The 22,195-nt window shown below is 50.2% G+C and overlaps 1 protein-coding gene across 1 annotated transcript in view; it reads left to right on the forward strand.

Moving 5' to 3' along the window:
* The window catches only part of Adamts14 (ADAM metallopeptidase with thrombospondin type 1 motif, 14), a 63,930-nt gene that overhangs the window by 32,944 nt on the left and 8,791 nt on the right, over positions 1–22,195 (forward strand). Inside the window, exons 5-16 of the mRNA XM_013017063.1 lie at positions 2,338–2,421; positions 3,004–3,151; positions 5,543–5,648; positions 7,230–7,373; positions 8,095–8,227; positions 9,377–9,490; positions 11,468–11,616; positions 13,716–13,891; positions 16,660–16,793; positions 17,174–17,297; positions 18,046–18,126; positions 21,281–21,444. Coding sequence (XP_012872517.1) covers positions 2,338–2,421; positions 3,004–3,151; positions 5,543–5,648; positions 7,230–7,373; positions 8,095–8,227; positions 9,377–9,490; positions 11,468–11,616; positions 13,716–13,891; positions 16,660–16,793; positions 17,174–17,297; positions 18,046–18,126; positions 21,281–21,444 — 1,557 coding nt within the window. The remainder of the gene's footprint in view (positions 1–2,337; positions 2,422–3,003; positions 3,152–5,542; positions 5,649–7,229; positions 7,374–8,094; positions 8,228–9,376; positions 9,491–11,467; positions 11,617–13,715; positions 13,892–16,659; positions 16,794–17,173; positions 17,298–18,045; positions 18,127–21,280; positions 21,445–22,195) is intronic.

Raw genomic sequence — 22,195 nt, forward strand, 5'->3', positions numbered from 1 at the left:
GTGTCATGCTTTGGGATTGGCAGGGTCTGTTGCCCACAGTGGGGTGCTAGGCTTTGTTCTTAGTGTTTGACTGGATCCAGACATGGGTGCTGGGAAGGCCCGTGGCGGAAGCCTGATGCTGGCAGCTCTGAGTTGTGTACATTCATGCCCTGGGATTGATGCCAGTCCTGGGCACTGTGGGGGCATGTGTGCCTCTATTCCCACAGCTTGGCTGTGTCCTAGGCTGGCCTGGCAGAGGTGTGTCAGCCCAGGAGCAGGTGTCCAGCTCCTCTCCCCATGGCACTCACACATGCGTAGATGAAAGCCCTGTTTCGTTTGGTAGACAGTGGTCCCTTTGTGGGTTACAGGTTGGTTGCTTTGCCTCTGTGTGTGGGAAAGAATTGATGGCTGAAGGGCATAGGGGAGATGGTCAGAACAAGCACAGGCAGAAACTCCATCCTAGCATCCAGGAAGCTGTGTGGGCAGGAGACACAGGCTGGCTCCCACTTCGGCCTCCATCACTGTTGCTAATTGTGTCCAACAAGCCCAAGATTTATGTGTTTCCGAAAAGGAAAAGAGGTTTGAGGAGTTCTCTGCTATAGCCCAAGCCGCCTAGCTCATAAAGGGGCCAGGCTGGGGTTTGAACCCTGAACTCTCCTCCAGAGCTGCTTCTGCATTGTGTCCTAACACTGGCTAAGCAAGTGAGTGCTCCTCTTGGGCAGGCTCTTCTCTCCAAGACTCTGAAGCTCTTTCAGGTTTGTTACATATGCAGTGGTACAGCCCAGACAGACATCAGGGATGCTGTTAAAGATGCTAGTTGTGTTTTCAAAGCAAGCAGACTATGAGTAGCACATTTTGTAAAATAACAGCCATACACAGACACATATGTACATACAAACATCACAGGAATCTAGTAACTGTGCTCATTTTCTTTCTTTCTTTCTTTTTTTGGATGGTCGTGGGGCTTGAACTCTGGGCTTGGGTGCTGTTCCTCAGCTCTTCAGCTCAAGGCAGCTCACTACTGCTTGAGCTACAGCGCCACTTCCGGTTTTCTAGTGGTTTATTGGAGATAAGAGTCTCACGGACTTTCCTGCCTGGGCTGACTTCGAACCACGATCCTCAGATCTCAGCCTCCTGAGTAGCTAGGATTACTACAGGTGTGAGCCACTGGCGCCTGGCTTTGTGCTTATTTTCTATTTGGCTACTAGTAGATTATTTCTTCTTCTTTTGGCATTTCCTCCTCCTCCTCCTCCTCCTCCTCCTCCTCCTCCTCTTCCTCCTACTTGTCCTCCTCTTGTGCTAATTGTTGGGCTTGAACAATTTTTTTTTGCTCAAGGCTAGTGCTCTACTATTTAATTCACAACATCACTTCCAGATGTTTTTGGTGGTTAGAGATAAGAGTCTCATGGACATTCTGGCTCGAGCTGGCTTTGAATTATGATTCTCAGATCTCAGCCTCCTGAGTAGCTTGGATTACAGTTGTGAGACATTTGTACGTGGCCTGAATTTTTTCAAAATTTTATTTTACAGCGAAATGTTATTTAAAATGAAAAAGCTAGAGTACCCAATGGGATACTCTAGAGTATCCAGTGTATATCCTTGGGAGAGCCATGTGTGGGTGTCATTTCTGGAAGGGCAGTACCATGGGTTGAATTCTGTAGTGACTGTGGAGGTACCTGGGCCTGTAAAAGGAAGGACTTGTCCTGAGCAGGGCTCCTTGAGCATGACTGTGTCTAAGAAACACCTGGGCATCTTGTACTAATGCAAGTCCTGATTCAGAGACTGGGGTGGGAACAAAGACTATATTTCTAACCTGCTCCCAGGTTATGGGAAGCTACTGCTCCAAGGCCCTTGAGCATGGCCCCTAGATATTCCCTGCACAAGGAGCCTGGGCACATAGGGCGGACATCATCCCAGTGGTGGCTGGAAAGGTACACAGGCTGCACAGGGATATCAGGACAAGTAGCTGGAGCAGAGGTCCCCCGAGTCAATTGACCTTTCTGGCAAAGGCTCTTCAGAGATTTGCAAGGATGAAAATCCTGGTCAGGGGCTGAGTGTGAGACCAGATCTTTTCCATCCCACCTGACTTTGGCTTTGTGAAAAGAGTTCAAGATTGAGCTTGCCCAGTATTTGAATCCTAGCTCTGAATTTTCTTTGCTGCATGTTCTCGGGAAAATCACTGTACCTCTTGGCCTCAAGTTTCCTTACCTATAACACAGGGGGAGAGAATGCCTACTTGAAAAGGACCTGGTGGATGAAAGGGGAACTATCTGTTAGGAATTTAGTTCAAGACCTGGCACACCATAGGGTGCTGGTACATGCTTGTTTCTGCTTAAAATGTGCCTACACTCCTTGCAGGTGGATGAGATTTACCATGATGAATCCCTGGGGGCCCACGTGAACATTGCCCTCGTCCGCTTGATCATGGTGGGATACCGACAGGTGAGTCCTGCTTGTCAGCTGGCTGGGAAGCCACCAGTGCGGGATCAGAAACTGTCTCCAGAATCAGAATCAGTACTCTATGGTGCAGACGTTGGCGGTGGGAGCAGGAACTCCAGGCTCCTTCAGTGGAAAAATGGACATCCAATGCCCTGAAAGGGGGTCCCCCTTTTCTTAAAGAATTGAGAGGGAAATAGAGGAGGTAATGACCACGACAAGTCCTGGCTTGGGGGTGCTGGCACTTAGTCTGTCTAAATTGGGGGATAGACACAGAGCTTTCCTCTAAGGCTGCCGTGAATGAGATTAATATCAAGTCCAAGGAAGTACTCAGCACAGCACCTGCCTTGTGGATTAGTTGTGGTTTCTAATATACTTGTAAGGCACAGTGCATGGCTTGACACACAAGTACTCCCTGAAGCAGAGAGGGCTGTGTGCCAGCAGCATGCCAGGTGGTAATAGCTGGTGATCTCTGGGGCCTTCACTGAAGTCCTGGGCCTCAGAACTCCCACCTGGATGTGGGAGGAGAGCTTCACAGTGTCTGGAGCTCTTACCACTCTGCTATCATCTCTCTGATGCCACCTGTAGTCCTTGAGCCTGATTGAGCGAGGGAACCCGGCCCGCAGCCTGGAGCAGGTATGTCGCTGGGCACACTCCCAGCAGCGCCAGGACCCCAGCCATACTGAGCACCATGACCACGTTGTCTTCCTCACCCGGCAGAACTTTGGGCCCTCAGGTATGCAAGGTACTGTATTTGCCATAGCCAGTATGCAGCCTGCTGGGCACAGCTAGAACCTCTGGGCTGGGCTGTGGGGAAGGTAGAGGAGAAAGGAGCTGGAGGGACATATGGATGGATGAGCATTGGATGGTTTCTTGGGGGCCAGGACAAATGAGAAGGTCCTTACTCATGAATCCACTATCTTGGTCCGGTCCTGGGTCCTGGGCCTTATGTCTCAAAGGGACCTTCAAGGTGCTTTTGCCCACATCATGTCCTTGTGTCCTATGGGCACTTCATGTGTGGTTATGTCAGCTGCAGAAATAGGAGCCCATGCTTCACTAGTGCGGGGATCCGAGTTCTCTTCAGTTGCTGGGTTTTCTCAACACTAAAATGGGGAAGATTGTATGTAACATATGCCTTCCTCCAGTTTGAAGCTGCTCACAGAACTCAGAGGTACATGTAATGCCTGTGACAGAGTATTAACAACAGTAAGCATCTGTAAACTTGCATAGCTTTCCTTTAAGGGGAAACTGAGACACTGGATGGTGAAGAGGCTTGCTCATGACAACAGCAAAGTGACAGACTTGAGACTAAACAGACTCTCCAGACCTCATGTTGAGGGCTTTGTGGTTTTTTTTTTTTTTTTGGTTTAGTGCTAGAAATGAGTCAGATAGCCATACCTACCCAATCCTTATCTGAACCATGAAGCCCAAATATGGTATACAGATACATATACACACATACACACATGTGCTCAAATGCAGATGTGAAACTTGCACACATGTGTAGACACATACAGATTTGCAGACACATATGCTCGCATGTACAAGCACACAGACGCAGACATAGGCACACACTTATGCATGCAATGACATGGAATATAACATAAAATCCCAGAGCTCTAGGACAATAAAGGCCTTAAACCCCTTCCTGCAGCAGCCTTTCATTAAATTCTCCTAAACAAAACCTGATGGAAGATCATTTCAGCCACAAGCTGAGACAGAGACAGCTCCCTCGGGTCAACTGCAGAGGCTTTCCCCAGCTCAGCCTGCTCTCCTGGTTTGTAAATGAGTTTTTTGGGGGGAGAGGGTGCTAGAAATTGAACCCCGGACCTATGCTTGCTTAGCACATACTCTTCCATTGAGCCACATCCCAGCCTGAGTTGCTTTTGAAAGCAGGCTGATAGCGTAGGTCTCACTCACAGCAGTGGTTAGTGTGTGGTGGCCATGGCTGTGGCTCTAGGTCAGCCCTGCTGCCCTGCCCCGTCCTGTGTGGCCTGTCTGTACCTTGGCTGGATCTCTGTTCCTACCATAAGCCATTCCTCCCTTGAGCCCTCTAGTGGAAACCATTTTCTTCCCTTTCTCCATTCTGCCGGACACTTTCCTCCTTGAACTCTGCCCCTTCAGGCCCAGCCCTAATCTAACCATCTAATCTCTGTGTCCACTTACACCTGCCTTAATAGTGGGATGTGCTGGAGGGCAGGAGAGAAAGGATTATCTGAGTTCTCCATGGAATTTAGAAGAGTTTTATTTTTATTTTTGATACTGTATCTCTACATTTCCCAGGCTGGTCTCAAAATCCCACTTATTCAGGGGGCTGAGATGTGAGGATCATGGTTCAAAGCTAGCCCAGGCTAGAAAGTCTATGAATCTCTAATCTCCAATTAACCACTGGAAAGCTGAAAGTAGAGATGTAGCTCAAGTGATAAAGGACAAGCCTTGAGAGAAAAAGTTAAAGGACAATGCTCAAGCCTCTGTTCAAATCCCAGAACTGGCACAAAAATATTTTTAAACTTAAAAAAATTATGGGATAAGGAATCCTCCTACCTTAGTGTCAAGAGAAGCTGGGGTTACAGGTGTGCACCTCCACTGGCTCCCTGTAGTATATACAACACAGCCATTTTTTGCCTTTAGATAGAAAGTATTTTAAGCTTATTTGTTGACTGGAGGCAGAGAGAGAACTTGGAAGTAGAGTGTGCAGGCTTGGGTCCTGCCTGGAAATTCCATAACTTGTTCAGAAGAAAAGCCAACACACCACAAAGAACTATAGGGGCTGGGAAGGTGGCTCAGTGGTAGAGTGCTTGCCTTGCATGCATGAGGCCCTGAGTTCGATTCCTCAGCCCCACATAAGCAGAAAAGGATGGATGTGGCGCTGTGGCTCAAGAGGTAGAATGCTGGCTTTGATCTGAAGAGCTGAGGGACAGTGCCCAGTCCCAGAATTCATGACCAAAACAAAAGAAAAAGAAAAAAAGAAAAGAACTATAGGCCAAGAGGGGATTTCTCAAGCATACAGAAACTCTCCAGCCATTCCAAGGTCATGATGTCGCTGTGGGGGCTGGGCTGGACAGACCTCTGTATACCTCACCTCACTTGCCTGTGATCTCTGTCTGCTCTCTTTTCTCTTTGTCAGGATATGCACCTGTCACTGGCATGTGCCACCCCCTGAGAAGCTGTGCTCTGAACCATGAGGATGGCTTTTCTTCAGCCTTTGTGGTGGCTCATGAGACTGGCCACGTGTAAGTGGTACCAGAAGGGTGGGCACCAGGTGGTGGCTCTTTGGCTGTGGGCTGTGCCTTGAACTCTGAAGAGTCTTGTGGATGAAAAGGCTTTGCCTAGGTCAGGCTGTGGTCCCAGAGTCCTGGGAAATGCCTGAGAGCTGGCTGTCCACGGTTTCAGAGCTCAGAGAGGAGGGGGTCCAGCTTCCAGGAGGAGAAATCTAAGGGGACCATAGCAGTTCTGTGCCTGCCTTGGGCTTTCCCAATGCCAGGTCATGGGGATCAGACCTGCCTTTGAAAAGGGAGGCTCAGTGGCTGTTTTGCCATAGGCCCAGCCTGCTGCCTGGGTCTCTATCCCTGGCTTCTCTCTACTCTGTCACCTCAGCTGCCTACCCTGGCACTGCTGCTTATTGGCCTTACAGGCACACTTAGAGCCCAGACAGTGGGCCAGGTACAGGACTCCGGCTCTGTGGGCTTAGTTGTTGTTTATAGCACATTCCTTGTTCATTCATTCATTCAACCAATAGTTCTTAGGCCCCTGCCATGTGCCAGGCTACAGTGGAGACCAGGGTAGAGAACCTCCTCAGGAAGCTACAGGGTGTCCAGAAACCCAGGAGTTACTGTCCACTATATCAGGTAGTGCTGTACACACACTGTAGTTCTGTACTGGCCTTGTCTGTCTACAGGAACAGAGCCAAGCAAGGGACTCCCTCAGCTCTGTTGGATTTCACCCATACTCAGTTCCTTGACCTTGCTTTCTTTCCCTGAGTCTCTGTGTCTTCCTGAGACATGGAGCTGACTCCAGGGAAACCTCTGAGTCCCTTCCATGCTGTGGGAACTTATGGTCCCATTTATGCTGGAGCCAGGAGCCTGTCTTCCTACATAGGGCAGAGGCTTCTTCCTGGGGAGAGATAAGGTCAAGCATCCACTTAGTGGCCAAGGCCAGATGTGGCCACCTGGGAATATTTAAGAAATTAGGATGTCTAGTTTTGTCAGCTCTAAAGAACAAAGTGTTCAGTCCTCACCCTCACAGGGTAGATGTCTGTATGTGCAGAGCGTTGTGCTATGCCCCACAGGATCTGGGGGAGTTTAAGAGGCTGGCATGCAAAGGGGTGTAATGAGTGAGATTGAATGGGATGAAAGGAAACCCTGTTTTGGCACTCAGAGGCTTTCTCTTTGGTGGCAAGTCAGTGAGCATGCACAAGTTGCTCATGGCAGCCCAGGTGGACCTTGCTGCAGAAGCCATCTTAGAGACAGTGCAGCAGGGGCTGGTGTCCTGGAGCAGGTCTTGGGCTGGCCTCAGAAGCTAGAGGGTGGGGACTGGTAGCAAGGTGGAAAGAAGAGGGGAGTAAAGACTTGTACAGCAAGAGAGATATTCCACTTCCCCCCCCCCCCACACACACACACATACTAGGGCAGTACCCACCCAGCAACTTTGAAGAGAGACAGAAGTGTTCTACTTTAATGCATGATTGGGAAACCCAGGCCAAGGAATAAAGTTTGAATTCCTAGTTGGAACTGGGTCTCCTGTCTCAGGCTGCCTTCCCAGGCCTGGGCTCCTCAGCATGACTCAGGGCTCATTCCTGTTCCCCTACCTTTCAGGCTGGGCATGGAACATGATGGGCAGGGGAATGGCTGTGCGGATGAGACCAGCCTGGGCAGTGTCATGGCTCCCCTGGTGCAGGCCGCCTTCCACCGCTTCCACTGGTCCCGCTGCAGCAAGCTGGAGCTCAGCCGCTATCTTCCGTAAGTCACCTGCCTCAGGGCTGGGGCTGGGGATCAGGTGGCCTACTATTCTTTCAAGTCATTAGTCACCTGCTTGGTCTGACTCTAGTAGTCTGGCTCTAGTAGTCTAAAACCCCAGCCTTCTCCCCCGCCTCAGATCCCTCAAATATGCTGATTAGAATCTGCTTGGTTGGATCTGGGAACCAGGATCTGTGGATACCTCAGGGAATATTACAATAAGGATTAGAGTCACTGGACTGGGGCTGAGTCTCTCTGTCTCCCCAAGGCCCAAGAGAGTGGCATACCAAGGCCTGAGAACAGCACTGAGTGGATGGGGGAGACAGTTGGAGGCAGACACGCAATCCTGACCTCCTATGACACACACTGGGAATACTTTGCCTCAGGGTGTTAAGTTCTCAGATTGTCCACAAATCAATTCCTAATCTTGGCCATATATATACTGTAATATGTGTAAAACTGACCTCCTAAGGCAGCTACCGTTGGAGCTAAGTCCAGTCTGGATGATCTTGTCCTTGGCTAGAGACCAGGCTCCCCTAGTCACTGACGGGGTGGGGGTGGGGTCCAAGGAAGCCTATCCTCAGAAGGCCCAGCTGGGGTCCAGGGTGTTGGTGCAGACTCCTGCTAGGCCTTTCTTGTTCATTAGAAGCCCCAGTTCCTGAGAAGGGAGGGCTATGGGCTTGCTACCCCCAGTCTGGATTACCTTCCCCCGTTTTCACTACAGCTCCTATGACTGTCTCCTGGATGACCCATTTGAGCGCACATGGCCCCTACCTCCGGAACTGCCCGGGATCAACTACTCAATGGATGAGCAGTGCCGCTTCGACTTCGGCACTGGGTATCACACCTGCTTGGCAGTGAGTACCTGGCCTCTGCCAGGCCAGGGCATGGCTTTGTATGACCTCGGATAGTTGGCTCATGGGCATCTTCCATCACAGGCTTAGTGGGCTTGAGCAGGCCTTATTCCTGGGGAAGGTAGAAGGAGCAGATAGCGAGAACGGATGATGAATGGGGCCCTGGCTGGGCTGGTTGCCTGGGGAATTACCTGAGGGATGGGTCAGATGCTGGGCCTTGGGGTCTGGGGAAGGAAAAGTTTCCACCCCTGGGGTTTGGTGGGTCATTTTGCTCTAACTCTTTACTCCTCCACCTGCAAGTCACTTCTCTTCAGAGAGTTACTTTCTTACTCCCAACCTCATGCCTGAGGCCACAGATACCAGACAACATCCCTTGAAACCCTGGAGATCAGGTAGAGCTTTATAGGAGAGAAGCAAATGGGTTAACTGTGGGCTGGGGCTCAGAGAAGGGGACACATCAGGGTGGGGCTTTCTGAGGGCAAGCCTCAGTAACCTGAGTGTTTACCACCCGCAGGCAGGGAATGCATCCTTCCTCACCTCCCAAGGCCCCTACTTGGCCCAGAGAAGCCTGTGTGAGGTCACCTCCTCTACTCTTCTGGCCACAGTGGGACATGTGGTCTGACACAACACCATTTGGGGGATGGAAGAACAGAGTGCGGGATCTTAGGTCCCAGATGCTGTATTTGCAGAGTGTTTATCTGCCTGAGAAAATAGTAAGGAAATTGGGCCTGTCCCAGACTATCTGGGACATAAGGTCACCAACCTCTGGCCTTGTTCAATGACCACATTAGAAGGAGATGGGGGTCACAATCTCATCTGGGTCTCCTCAAGATCCTGTCTTCTGGAATTGGGGAACATCTTGGGCTTAGACCTCTCAAGAGCTTCAAACTCTGGGCCGAGTAGCTCCTACAGTGAGAAAATGAGAGGCAAGTGTATCATGCCCAGCTCCTTCTCAGTGCCTGATGGGAGAGGGCCCGGGGCCACCTGCACTTGCTGTAGAGTAGAGCTGAAGGTTATGGGGGACAGAGGCTTCCTCTGAGTGCCCTGAGCTCCAGGATCCACTACACCCTTCTCCCCATCACTGTCCTTTGCCCCCAGGCAATTTGTCAAAGCTGGACATCAGCCTAGTGAACTTTTCCCTTTGCCATGCAGTTTAGGACATCTGAGCCCTGCAAGCAGCTGTGGTGCAGTCACCCTGACAACCCCTACTTTTGCAAGACCAAGAAGGGGCCTCCACTGGACGGGACGGAGTGCTCACCAGGCAAGGTACCTGATGGGGGCTGCAGCTGTGCCTTTTGGGGTGGAATGAAGGCCACTGGACACTAGCATGGATGCAAGTGCCAGGGCCTCCTGGCTGTGTCTTTGCAGATGGGGACAGTGCAAAAGGAGAGGCTGGAGCCCGGTGTTTGGCAGATGTGCCCAGAGGCTTCCCATGCCTTACCCACTCCCCTGCCTTTCTCTTCACATCATGGCCCTTTGCTTCAAGCCTTGGCTGCTTTGTATGATCTCAAGGCCAACCATCAGAAACTTTCTCTCACTGTTTGGATGAAAAGAATGAAGCCTAGATTGGTTATGGTCCCACAGGGAGGGATTAGCATATGGGGGTGAAGGGAAGACTTCAGGTGTCCTGCCCCCTCCCCCAGGCTGTCCTTCCTATACACCTGATCTTTCCTCTTCCCCATCATGTACTTCTCATTTCTCCTATTTCTGAGTATGTCTGCTCCCTTCAGCCTGAGTGGGTGCTAGAATGGGGTTCATCAGGGGCCCTTGTGGCTGGCTGAAAAGAGCCCTGAGCTATGCTTTTGCTCAATTGTTGGCCCTGTGGTGATGTGGGATCGTTCATTGAACTTGAACAGCTCCTCCAACCCTGCCCATCTTGACCAATCACCCCTCAGTGTGGTTCTGCAGAGACTGGACCAAAGCAAGAGTAGGAGTTAGAAGCAGTAGTTGTGAAGAGGGATTTGCTATGAACACAGCCATGGTCATCTTGTCCTCTAACCTGTGACCTCTGACCTATCAGGCTCCTTCTGTTCCCACCTGTCTCTGGGCTTTGTGCCTTTATGGATAGATGGGGCCTCCTGTGGCCCTGCACGGGCCCTGGCAGGCTTTCTTCCAAGATCCTTGTACCTGCCTCAGGTCTTTCCCTCCTTACACCCTCCAGGCGTTTGGAGTCACAGGTCATTCCCAGTCACAGTTTCACATTCAGTGGGTTTCCATTTTGGCTGCATGTTAATTCATCCAGGAGCTGAAATCATCCTCATTACTGTAACAGGAGGTGATTATAGATGGCCCAGAGGATCTTTTAGGGAGGGGTGGTGGTGGAAATGTTCTAAAATTGGACTAGGGTGAAGGTTGCACAACTCTTTGAATTTATAAAAAAAAGTCATTGAAAATTGTACACTCAAAAGGAGGGACTTTGTGGAATATAAATTGTCCCCCATTGTGGCTTCTTAAAGGCCCAGGACTGTGACTCTGCTGGTCTCCAGGCTTCCACAGTTCTAAAGTCCCCCCAGGTACCTCCAAGGTGGAGAACCACTGAGTTCACCTCTTGAGAAAGACCTAGAGCTTTGTTGTATTTCTTCTGTGTTACCCTATAGTGAAAGGGAAGGAAGCTGCCTTTAGTGGTGTCCTTCTTGGAGTCACCAGCCCCATGCTCAGGCCCTTACAGCTTCCAGTTCTCACAACATTTCCATTTAATGATTGGGCAAACTGAAGCTCAGCAAAGAGAAGTGACCATACAGAGATAGAACTAGGCTAGCTGGGATTCAAACCCAACTTCCTGCTTCTGTGCACATGCTCCCTCCTCTGCATGGACAGATCTCCATATGGTAGACTGTTTTCCCAGGGACACATCTACTTGTGGCTGAAGGAAGGTGATTCAAGAGGCAGAACAAGATCAGCTCTAGGGCTTGTCTCTGCCCTTTATTTTGGAATCTTGACTAATACCTGCCATTTCTGGAGGGCTTTGTGTGCCGGGCACTGAATGCCATGGACAGAGGCAGTTATCCAGGTTCACAGATGAGGAGGAGGCCCATGGAGGCAAATCATTTGTCTGAGGCTGTTCAGCTCCTGGAAGGGGCAAGGTTCTGTCTAACTCCAGGATCCTTCTCTCAATCTCTCTTTGTCTCTCGCTGGGCTCCCCCATGAGCTGTTCTACCAGCTGTTCCTTGTGCCCCCTTAGCACCCTCCATGCAGGTTGTGCTGCAGTGGCACGGGTGACCCTGTGCCCTCTACCCCACCCAGTGGTGCTTCAAAGGTCACTGCATCTGGAAGTCACCGGAGCAGACATATGGCCAGAATGGAGGCTGGAGCTCCTGGACCAAGTTTGGGTCCTGTTCTCGGTCCTGCGGGGGTGGAGTGCGATCTCGAAGCCGGAGCTGTGACAACCCCCCGTGAGTGTGCTTGGCTAGGGTGGGCAGAGCAGATGACCCCAACTCCTTAGGGCTGAAGGCCTTGGAGGGGAAGACAGTAGGGGGCAGGTACAGGAAGGGATGGTCCCATCAGTTCTGACTTCTGAGAATGTGTCTGAATTAATGATTCTAAATTTGCCCTATACACAAGATTCCCAGAGAGTCTGGGTGGGCCCAGAGCCTCTGCTGCTTAAACAAGACCTCCCGTGATGCTGATCCTCTGGCTAAACTTCAAGTAAACACTGATCTAAGTGTGTTGTGTATCGCCTCCAAGTTTATGTTTTATCTCCTGTGTAAAGCTTCCTTACATTTTTTGACTTGCCTTCTTTTTTTTTTAATATCAAAGCCCTAAAATATTTAAAGCATTCTAAGGAGACATCTGTTTGTCACTTTTTACCCCCTCTGAAGGATCTCCATCCTTACTCCATGCTTTTGGAACTTCTGAACTACAGTTCCCCATGGCCTCCATTCTCCAGGCTGAAGCATTTGGTTTAGAATGGCTTTATGAGAGACAGGAACTGGCTAAGTCCACCATGGGGTCAGCTGGCCTAGTGGCTTCTATACAAACAGGACCTGGCCTAGCCTCTCTGAGCACTGAACACTTAGAAAGGCAGATAACAGGACCACAGTGGTTCAAGCACCCTAAAAATAATAATATCATTTGTATTCTGTTGTTTGCCTACAGGGGTGGGAAGCCTACTACCCTATTTCTTTCTTAGACACCTATTCTGACCTTTTACAAATGGGAGCTGTTTGTTCTTTTGTTAGACTGTCCTGATCTTCTACACATGGGAGCCTTGTAATTAGTTCTCCTGTACTGTAGATACAGAAGCAGAGGTGATGGGAAGGCACAGTGGCACTGGCCCTGATAAATCATCTGGCAGTTATGGCCAACAGGTGTCACCTTGATCAAAGCTACCATTTATTAAGCGTTTCTGTAATAATAACTGTTTTTACTTTATAAGGTTGAAAGGAAATTATATACATGCCTTCAGCACAGGTTAAGCACTTGATAAGTGACAGCTGCTTAATAAGTGACAGTGTGTGGAACACTCTGAGCTAGGCAGGATGCTAAGTTCAGTCCCTGTAGGTCCAGCATCTCCATGAACAGGGCACTGTAAGGGAGAAAAAGACAAGAAAGGGATTTACAATATACAATATCCGTTCTTGTCCTTCTTCACAGGTCTTATTCACATAGAATAAGCTATGATGGATTTTTTTTTTAGCAGTACTAGGGTTTGAATGCAAGGCCTGGAACTTGGTAGGGAAGCTCTTCACCACTTGAGCCACACATTAAAAAAAAATTATCTTCAGATAGGTTCTTGACTTGCCTAGATTGGCCTGGACCACAATCCTCCTATCTATACTTCCCTCTTAGCTGAATTCATAGGCAAGCACCACCATACCCTTCTTATTGATTGAGATAGTGTCTATCTTTTTGCCTTCGATGGCCTTGAACCACAATTCCTTCCTTCATTCCTCCTGAGTTGCTCCAGTTACAGGTGTCACAGTTTGCTATTACAGTTTCCTATTCCCCACCCTACTTTTTTAATGGACAGTTAAAACACTGCAAAGCTAAATTATTGGGCCAAGTGTACATGTCAGGCCTTAGATATTAACTTTTCTGAATCCAAATCCAAATCTCATTGATGCCTTCCTCTTTCATTTATTATCACAGTAAATGGAAGTAGATATAAACAGATGTCATTTATTGAGTGCCTACTACATGTCAGACATAGTGTAACTTTTGGAGTAATACACAAGGATGATCAGGAATTAGAGATGACTATCTAGTCCCGGTGTCTGTCTGTTTGGCTATTTTACTGTCCCTCTCTTTCAGCATACACAGTGGGACGGGTGGGGTAGACCTGAAGGATGGGACAGTCAGGAAAGAAAACTGGAAGTCTCTGACCCCAGCAGCCCCTACACTGCGCTCACTTTTGAGTGGATAAAGTAATGGAGCCCAGTGATGCTGCCCTATGGAATCAGCCGCCCCTTGGGAGCATGTGGGGAGCTTCCCCTCCTTCCTCTGCCAATCCCCCCAGCCAGTTAGGTCACCCGGCCTCTCTGTGTCACCTCAGCCCAGCCTATGGAGGCCGCCAGTGCTCAGGGCCCACATTCGAGTATCAGATCTGCAACAGTGAGGAGTGTCCAGGGCCCTACGAGGACTTCCGGGCCCAGCAGTGTGCCAAGCGCAATTCCTACTACATCCACCAGAATGCCAAGCACAGCTGGATCCCCTATGAGCCTGAGGATGGTGAGTGATACTCTTTGTCTATCCTCCCTACCATGCTGCTAGTGAAGTAGAGGGATCTAGGAGTGCAAAAAGGGAGGTTTGCAGTCAACAGGCTTGCCACATACCTTTGTGTAGGCCTGGTGCATTGTGTGCCTCTGGGGCCACTGTCCCTATCAAGGTCATCCCTGGTCTGTAGGTTCAATGAGAGGGTCCTTCACCCAGAAGGACTATAGAAGTATGACAGTGCTGGGTTAGAACTGGGTACCTTTCTGATATCTGCCCTTAAGAAGAGGGTCCAGGGCTGGGAAGGTGGCTCAGTGGTAGAGTACTTGCCTTGCATGCATGAGGCCCTGGGTTCGATTCCTCAGCACCACATAAGCAAAAAGAAAAAAGCCGGAAGTGGCGCTGTGGCTCAAGTGGTAGAGTGGTAGCCTTGAGCTGAAGAGCTGAAGGACAGCACCCAGGCCCAGAGTTCAGGCCTCACAACCGGACCCCCCCCAAAAAAAGAAGAGGGTCCAGCTGGGTACCAGTGGCTCAAGTCTGTAATCTTAGCTATTCAGGAGGCTGAGATCTAAGGATCACAATTCAAAGCCAGCTGGGGCAGGGAAGTTCTCCATGAGACTCTTATCTCCAAAACACCAGAAATTGGAGCTGTGGCTCAAGTAGTAAAGTGCTAGTCTTGAGTGAAAAAGCTAAGGGACAGCACCAAGGCCCTGAGTTCAAGCCTTGGGACTGGCACAGAGAGAGAGAGAGAGAGAGAGAGAGAGAGAGAGAGAGAGGATTCCAGAGAATCCAGAAACTTGTGCTGCTTATTAAAAGTGTGGTGTGTGTGGGGGGGAGTAACTAACCTTCTGGAATTTGTCTCAAAGTCTTACTGCCTGCTCACTTTCCAGCCCCTCCTAGGGGTTTGGGCACTCTTCATTTTACCTAATCAGCATCTGAAGAGCTGAACCTATCATTGGTTCAACAGTTGCTGAAGGTCATTTGAAAAGCAAGCAGGTGAGAGCCTGTGGAGTCTTCTTACTAACCTCTTCAGACTGCCTTAGGGAAAATTCATGCATAGGGTCTGGATTGGGGTAATAACTGGTGCCAGCTGCCATGTGTTTCTGCCTTGGCCTCTGTTAGGGGTAGACCCATGGGGCATAGCACATGGAGTTTCAGAGCCTCTGGCTGGAAGGCCTTCACCATCCTCTGATCTTGCCTCACCTGCTGGCTTCTGTGTGTGTGTGTGTGTGTGTGTGTGTGAGAGAGAGAGAGAGACAGAGAGAGAAACAGAGAGACAGAGAGAGAGAGAGAGAGCACCAGTCCTCAGGTTTGAACTCAGGACCTAGGCACTGACCCTGAGCTTGTTACCTCAAGGGTAGTGCTCTACCAGTTGAGCCACAGCTCCCACCTGTGGCTTTTGGGGGTTGTTAATTAGAGATGAGAAGCTCACGGACTTTTCCTGCCTGAGCTTGCTTCAAACTTGTTCTTAGCCTCCTGAGTAGCTAGGACTTCCGGTGTGTGCCACCTGTACCCAGCTTCTCTGTGTCCTTTAAAAGACCCTCTGCTATGCTCCAGTGAGAAAAGTCTCTCAGGACCCTCAGATCCTGTTCACAATGACATTCTCCCGTTGGGAGGGACATCAGAGGCCCACCATTGCCAGCCTCCTGATGGGGGGCATTCCACCGGGAGCATCTTCCTTCGGCCTGGGTTCTTCCTGCTCTGGAGAGCTCACCACTCTCTTTCATCATTAGCTAGCTTCCACTGCTGCAGGGCACCTCCTACTGCCTTGTACAGGGCCAGGATGTGCCTGTCCTGTAGGACAGTTGAAGCCCCCAGGTGGGGAATCAGGTGATGTGGGATGGGATGAATGTAGACTGCAGTCTTGGGTACTGGAGATAAGAAGCCACCTGGTATCAAGTAGCTGGGGAGGCACATGGGTCCCTAGGAGTGGGCTATGGGAGAGGCTTACTTTAAAAGCCTTCTTGGGACATTCTGAAGTCAAACCAGCAGCCAGGCCTGGGAGGGGAAGGCAGGAAGGCCTTTGGGGTGGCTAGACTTCAGACTTTTCCCAGGACTGTGAGATAAATTCCAGGAAGTTAGCTAAGCCCCCAACCTTGCTTTTTCTAAGAAACACAGCAAATGTTTATATGCTCTCTGGAACCTCCTTTTAAGGACATCAGAAGTTCACAGAGAGAAAGAGAACATTCCATTGTTCGAACCAGAAAGGACCCTTGCATTCTGGCACCCCATTACCAACTCCAAATACAGGGCACTGTTCAGCCTCACACTCACTCCATCTTCTGTTGGGTACAAACCTGCTGAGATGCTAAGACACCCAGCCATCCACGGGCAGTGGACAATGCCCACTGAAGGCTAACACCCAGGCTGAAACTTAGGCTGAGCCGCTGTGTAACCATGAGCAGTGCCTTAAACCTCTAACCTTCGGTTTTCCTGCACTGCTAGAACTTCCCTCACTGCAAGGCTGAGAAGGTTCAATGAGTTAATTCACAAGCATTTCAAATTGTATGTACATAAAGACTTCAGAAGTGTCTGGAACAGTTTGTTGTCATTTTGGCATTTGGTTTTTCTCAGTAACCTGACAGAGCATTTTATTGATCAAAGATAATGGAAGTGGGGAGTTGGGTCTCAGGTGACATGGGAAGCCTTAGGTCCCCTCATGGGTCAGGAAGGACCACAGCAGGGATTTTAAGGCCCCACACTGACCAGATCAGGGGTCACATGCTAGGTCATCTTGGGCCAGCTAAGTCCAGCAGGGATCAATAGAGTCTTTCCTCTCCCCACAGATGCTCAGAAGTGTGAGCTGATCTGCCAGTCAGCAGACACAGGAGATGTGGTATTCATGAATCAGGTGGTACATGACGGGACACGTTGCAGCTACCGGGACCCGTACAGCATCTGTGCCCGCGGCGAGTGTGTGGTGAGGGCCCCGCCCAGCCTCCACCCTCTGTCTGTTCCTGGGGCCTGGAGGGCTACGCTGCCCATCTCCTGCTCCCTGAGGAGGCCTGGCTGCTCCCATTACACTAGATTTCCACCATAGCCCTGTGCTGCTGGGCAGGTATCCCTTACTGCTGGCCTTGTTGAGGGGAGAGGAGGTGGCAAGAATTATTACCACACCGTGTTCAAGACCTGATCAGGGCTGTGGGGTGAATTTTCAGGATAGCCCTGTTCTGGGAGCCCTCAGGCCAGAGTTCCTCCCTTGGCCAGGGTCTGAGGACCAGGGAGAGAGTCAGGCCTCTGGCCTGGTGCAGGGTGATGTGTGGTGAAGCCTCTTCTCACTGACCTTCCCTCTGGCCTCAGCCTGTAGGCTGTGACAAGGAGGTGGGGTCCATGAAGGCAGATGACAAGTGTGGAGTCTGTGGTGGGGACAACGCCCATTGCAGGACTGTGAAGGGGACACTGGGCAAGGCTTCTAAGCAAGCAGGTGAGTAGACTGGGGCATCCATAGATGGGTTTCCCTCCTTGAGTGATGCTTACCAGGGTTCAAGATAGGACCAGGAATCAGGAGCTTGGCCCCAGACCTTCCCAGGCTATTAGACATGGGTGACCCCGTCTTTCCTGCCTGTGTTCTTAGGGCTCAGTAGCTGTGAGCAGCATGATGCCCTACTGGGTGACATCTTATGACAGGAAGGAACCCAGCCCTCTCTTTGGCTCTGGAGCTGTTGCTGGGATCAAGGGATCAGAGCGATCTGAGGGTGTGGCCGAGACTACAATGGTAGTTTTCCTTGCATCTCATTTTTAAAAATTTTAATAATCCGTGGCATCTCCTGCTTTGGACTCCTGGTATCTGTGAGTTCCTTAACTTCATACCTCCATTCTGACCAAATTTGCTGTGGAAAAGGATCAGATATTAGTTTTTTTTTATACTTCAGTATGAATTAAATCTATTTCAAAAAAGTCAAGAAAGTGGGAGATGATAATAGCACATAGGACAGTGCTTGCAGAGGCTGTGGATTTCCAGGCACTTAGACCAGTAACATATTGTCTGCTCCCTCCAACTGTCCCTGTCCCCTCCTTGGCCGTAGGAAGAAGGTCCTACTTCTATTTTACAGATGAACAAACATGTTCAGATTGATTTTGTTCTTGTTCCCCATTGGGGTGGTGTGGGGTACTGAGCTAGAGCCACCTGCTCAGAACACTCACTGCTTTCCCTGGATCCTTCCCTGTGTCAGCAGCCACTAAACTGGTGCAGATCCCGGCGGGTGCCAGGCACATCCAGATCGACATGCTGGAGAAGGCTCCCCACCGCATCGGTGAGTGCCAGGCCTGCCTGCAGGCATGAGCGTCAGTCAGGGAGAACAGGAGTGTGAATCCAGGGCAGGTGGAATTTCACAGGCTTGGATGGGGGAGGGGCAGAGAACTCCTTTTATTTTATTTTAATTTCCATTTTATTTTGTCAGTCATGGGGCTTGCACTCAGGGCTTGGGGACTGTCCCCGAGCTCTTTTGCTCAAAGCTAGTACTGTACCATTTTGAGCCACAGCTCCACTTGCTGGTTTTCTGGTTAATTGGAAGGGAGAGTCTCATGAACTTTCCTGTCTGGGCTGGCTTTGAACTATAATCCTCAGATCTCAGCCTCCTGAGTAGCTAGGATTACAGGCATGAGCCACCAGTACCTGGCTTTATTTTATTTTGAAATGTATGCTGAATTATTCAGATACCCCATGGTTCACATTTGAAAAGGTCTAGTGAACAGCCCCAGCCCCTGTACACCCTGGCCCTTTGGGCTAGTTTCTTTGCTGGAGACAATGACTGCTCAGATTTCTTGTGCATTTAGGTGGTTTTTGAAGGAAAACTATTTAAATTTTTATTGTTATTATAATGGTGATGTACAGAGGGGGTTACTACTTCATAAGTTAGGTAAAAAGTATATTTCTTTTTGGATAATATCACTCCTTCATTTGCTCTCTCCCAGTTTTTCCCTGCTGTCCTCCCCCCCAAGTTGCATAGTTCACTTTCAATATAGTATCTAGTGAGTACCACTGCTCCATATGTTTACCCTATATCCCTCCAGTTCTGTGTCCCCCTTTACTCTCCCAAAGACAGATAAATGAACAAACAAGACAAAAAGAAAACAAAAATGTCAACAAAGAAAAAGCCTCTTGAGGAAAACTACTTTTATAGAGTATATTGGCCAGTTCTTGCTGCATATCATGCCACTTGAGGCCACTGTATCTTGTTTTATATCCCTAGTCAGGGCTGGGCTCAGCAGCTGGTTCTTCTACTGGCTGCCTGGAGGGACTCAGGCAAAACCTAATAGCTGTAGGTCTACGAAAGTGTGGTATTGGTACTGACTGACAGTTGAGGTTATGAGGGTGACAAAGTATGGCCTCAGTAGGCTAAGCTGGGATTCCTCCCATGGTGCTATGGTCTCAGCAGAGAGGGGCAGGCCCAGGAGATAAGTACTTTTCAAGTCTTTGCTCACATTGTTTTCTAGCATCCCATTGCCTTCAATCACATGACCAAGGCCAGGTTCAAAGGGTAGAGAAACTGTGTGTGTGTGTGCGTGCACATGTGTGCACGTGCACATGCCAGTCCTGGGGCTTGAACTCAAGACTGGGTTGTTGTGCCTGAGCTTTTGTGCTTAAGGCTGGCACTCTACCACGTGAGCCATAGTTTCATTTATAGCCTTTTGGTGATTAATTGAAGATAAGAGTCTTACAGACTTTCCTGACTGAGCTAGCTTCACAGTCCTCAGACCTTAGCCTCCTAAGAGTCTAGAATTATAGGCCTGAGTCACTCTTGCTTGGCCAGAATGTCTCTTGATGAGAGAAGTGTAGTCCAGTACAAGGGGTGCTGCATGCAGGAATGGAGGGACTGGAGTGCTGTATCTCTAGTCCAGCACACCGGCCCTTCACGTACCCTAATAATGCTACTTAACAAAGAGTAATAATAAGCATGCAGACTATGTCTGTGAGCACGTGAAGGAGGCGGGCCTGGGGTAAAGGCCAAGACTATCCAAACTCGAAATGAGTTCACCCTGTTTCTCACTGAAACCTGACAGTCAATGAAGGAAACTGTTGCCCCACTTTGCATTTGGGACACTGAGGCACAGAAAGGTCCAGAGTGGGTGAGTGGTGGAGTTGGAAGTGCATGGTAACGTCATGCTGGTCTCCCCCCAGCCCTGGGACAGGGGTGTATGCAGGCGTCTTCCACCATGGCTGCTGTGAGCTGCCACAGTTATCAGGGCAGTGGGGGAGCTTTCTTACTCCAGCCTAAGAAGTCTGGGAGCTTGGCTAGCCCATGGGAGCAACCCTGGGTGAGGAGGGTAGTGAGGGAGGATCTTGGGAAAGGCTGATGTCCTCTGGGCACCCTTACCCTGCCCCTACACCTCTCTAGAGTTCCAGGCTCTGGCCCAGCTCTATTCCTAGCTCACTGTGTGTCCAGGATAAACCCCTACCCCCAGTAGAGCCTCTGATGGTATCCTGACTGCCAGATGTGCATGGGGATACAATTGAAGAACCCTTACACACTGCCAGTGAGCAGTTAGGATGTTCTTCACACCAGATGACAAGGACTCCTCCTGGACACCCTAGGGCTCTTCTCTGTCTTTCCCCTCCTCTAGCTGGAAGGGCCACAGGCTGTGGCCCTTCTCCAGCCTTGGACGCTTCTGGGGTGGCTGAGGGTGCACCAGGACCTTGGCTGCCTGTTTTCATCTGCACAGGACCTCCTGTCAGCACCAACTTGCCAGCTGCTCACCCACTGGGACTTTACAGGATAGAGATCTCTGTATACTTGTCCAGCATAGGGCTCAGCATAGGACTCAGTTTACAAGTTCCCAAGAGGGAACAGTGCTACCAGGCTGCTGGGAGAGATGGGGTGTTTAGAATCACAGAAAGTATGCAGAGCTGGGTATGGTCCAGCACATCGTGCTCTCCACTGAGACTGTGCACACAGGGCTCCTTGCAGCGCTCAGCAATGCTCCACAGGGTGGGATGCTGCTCGCTGCTCCTGGGTCAGCCTCTTCTGTGTGCTGGCTACAGTGACCAATCCCACTTCAAAGATGGTTGCATGAGGGCTAAGTAGTTTCCCCAAGATCAGCCGGACTCCAGAGCAGGACTCTTAACCTCTCAACGCTGTTCTAGAAGCTGCAGGGGGGCAGGGGTGGTCAGCATCCCTGAGAGCAGAGCAATCTCAGGTGGCTTCCTGGAGGAGGGGATTATGCTGAGCAGCAGCTGTGAATGGAAATTAGCTGGTCAGAAAGAAGGGAGTAGGTAGTGGTGTTGCACTAGGGTCCAGAGGCAGTTTAAGTTTATGTAGGGGGCTTTGTGTAAACACCCATGTGGTGGAAGGGCTGGAAAAGGGAGGATTGGGCCCAAGGGCCCTCTGGGAAAGTCTTTATTGTCATATTTATGGGCCCCTGTAATCAAGGAGAATAGAAATCTGTGTGACCCTCTTCCCTGGCCAGCGGTGAAGAACCAGGTCACCGGCAGCTTCATCCTGAACCCCAAGGGCAAGGAGGCATCTAGCCGGACCTTCACGGCACTGGGTCTGGAGTGGGAGCATGTGGTAGAGGATGCCAAGGACAGCCTCAAGACCAGCGGACCCCTGCCCGAAGCCATCGCTGTCCTGGTGAGCTCTCCTGCCTCTTGCCTCTGAGGGCCAGTCTGATGGTGTCTGCAGAAGACCAAGGTGCCCTCCTGGGACAGCTCCTCATTTGAGCCTGAGCGCTGACAAGATGGTGAGGAGAAGGAAGTGGTGTCTCCTTGCTGTCAGGAGGGCCCAGGCTCTCCTATACTGTAGGCTTGGAAATTGGAGCCTGGAGGAGACAGAGTGGATTTGGAAGTTCATCCAGCATCCAGCATCATCATTGTGCAGCATGATGTGGCCCATGCCCAAGTCCTAAAGTGTCTGTCTCAGGCCTTTAAGGCAGCTGACCTGCAGCACCACCTGGCAGTGCCAGTCTCTGAGAAGGGGACAGAGCCTTGGTCCTGGCCTGGGCCTATCTTTGCCCAATCCATTTAGCTAGGCCTGGGCCAGGGCTCATAAAGCAGGAGAGCTCTGTCTGCCCACCTGTGGCTCTGGTGGGCAACTGGGGGAATCTTGGACAGGCTTTGTTCCAGGTGTAGTCTTTTCTAGTCAGAAAGGTCTCTAGAGGGCAGGCTGTTGATACTAGCATATTAATTGCATCCACATACTTCCTATTTGTTTTACCATCTGAATACCTAGGGCCAGCTGATTTTCAGCAAGCATATCAAGGCCATGAAAGGGGGAAACATATAGTCTCTTCAACAAATGGTGCTGAGACAACTGAACTTTCACCTGCAAAAAATGAATTTGGACCCCTACCTCACACATACACAAATACCAACACAAAATAGAT

This window comes from Dipodomys ordii, unplaced genomic scaffold (assembly GCF_000151885.1).
Source record: "Dipodomys ordii isolate 6190 unplaced genomic scaffold, Dord_2.0 Scaffold34, whole genome shotgun sequence".
In the NCBI taxonomy this organism is placed as follows: domain Eukaryota; kingdom Metazoa; phylum Chordata; class Mammalia; order Rodentia; family Heteromyidae; genus Dipodomys; species Dipodomys ordii.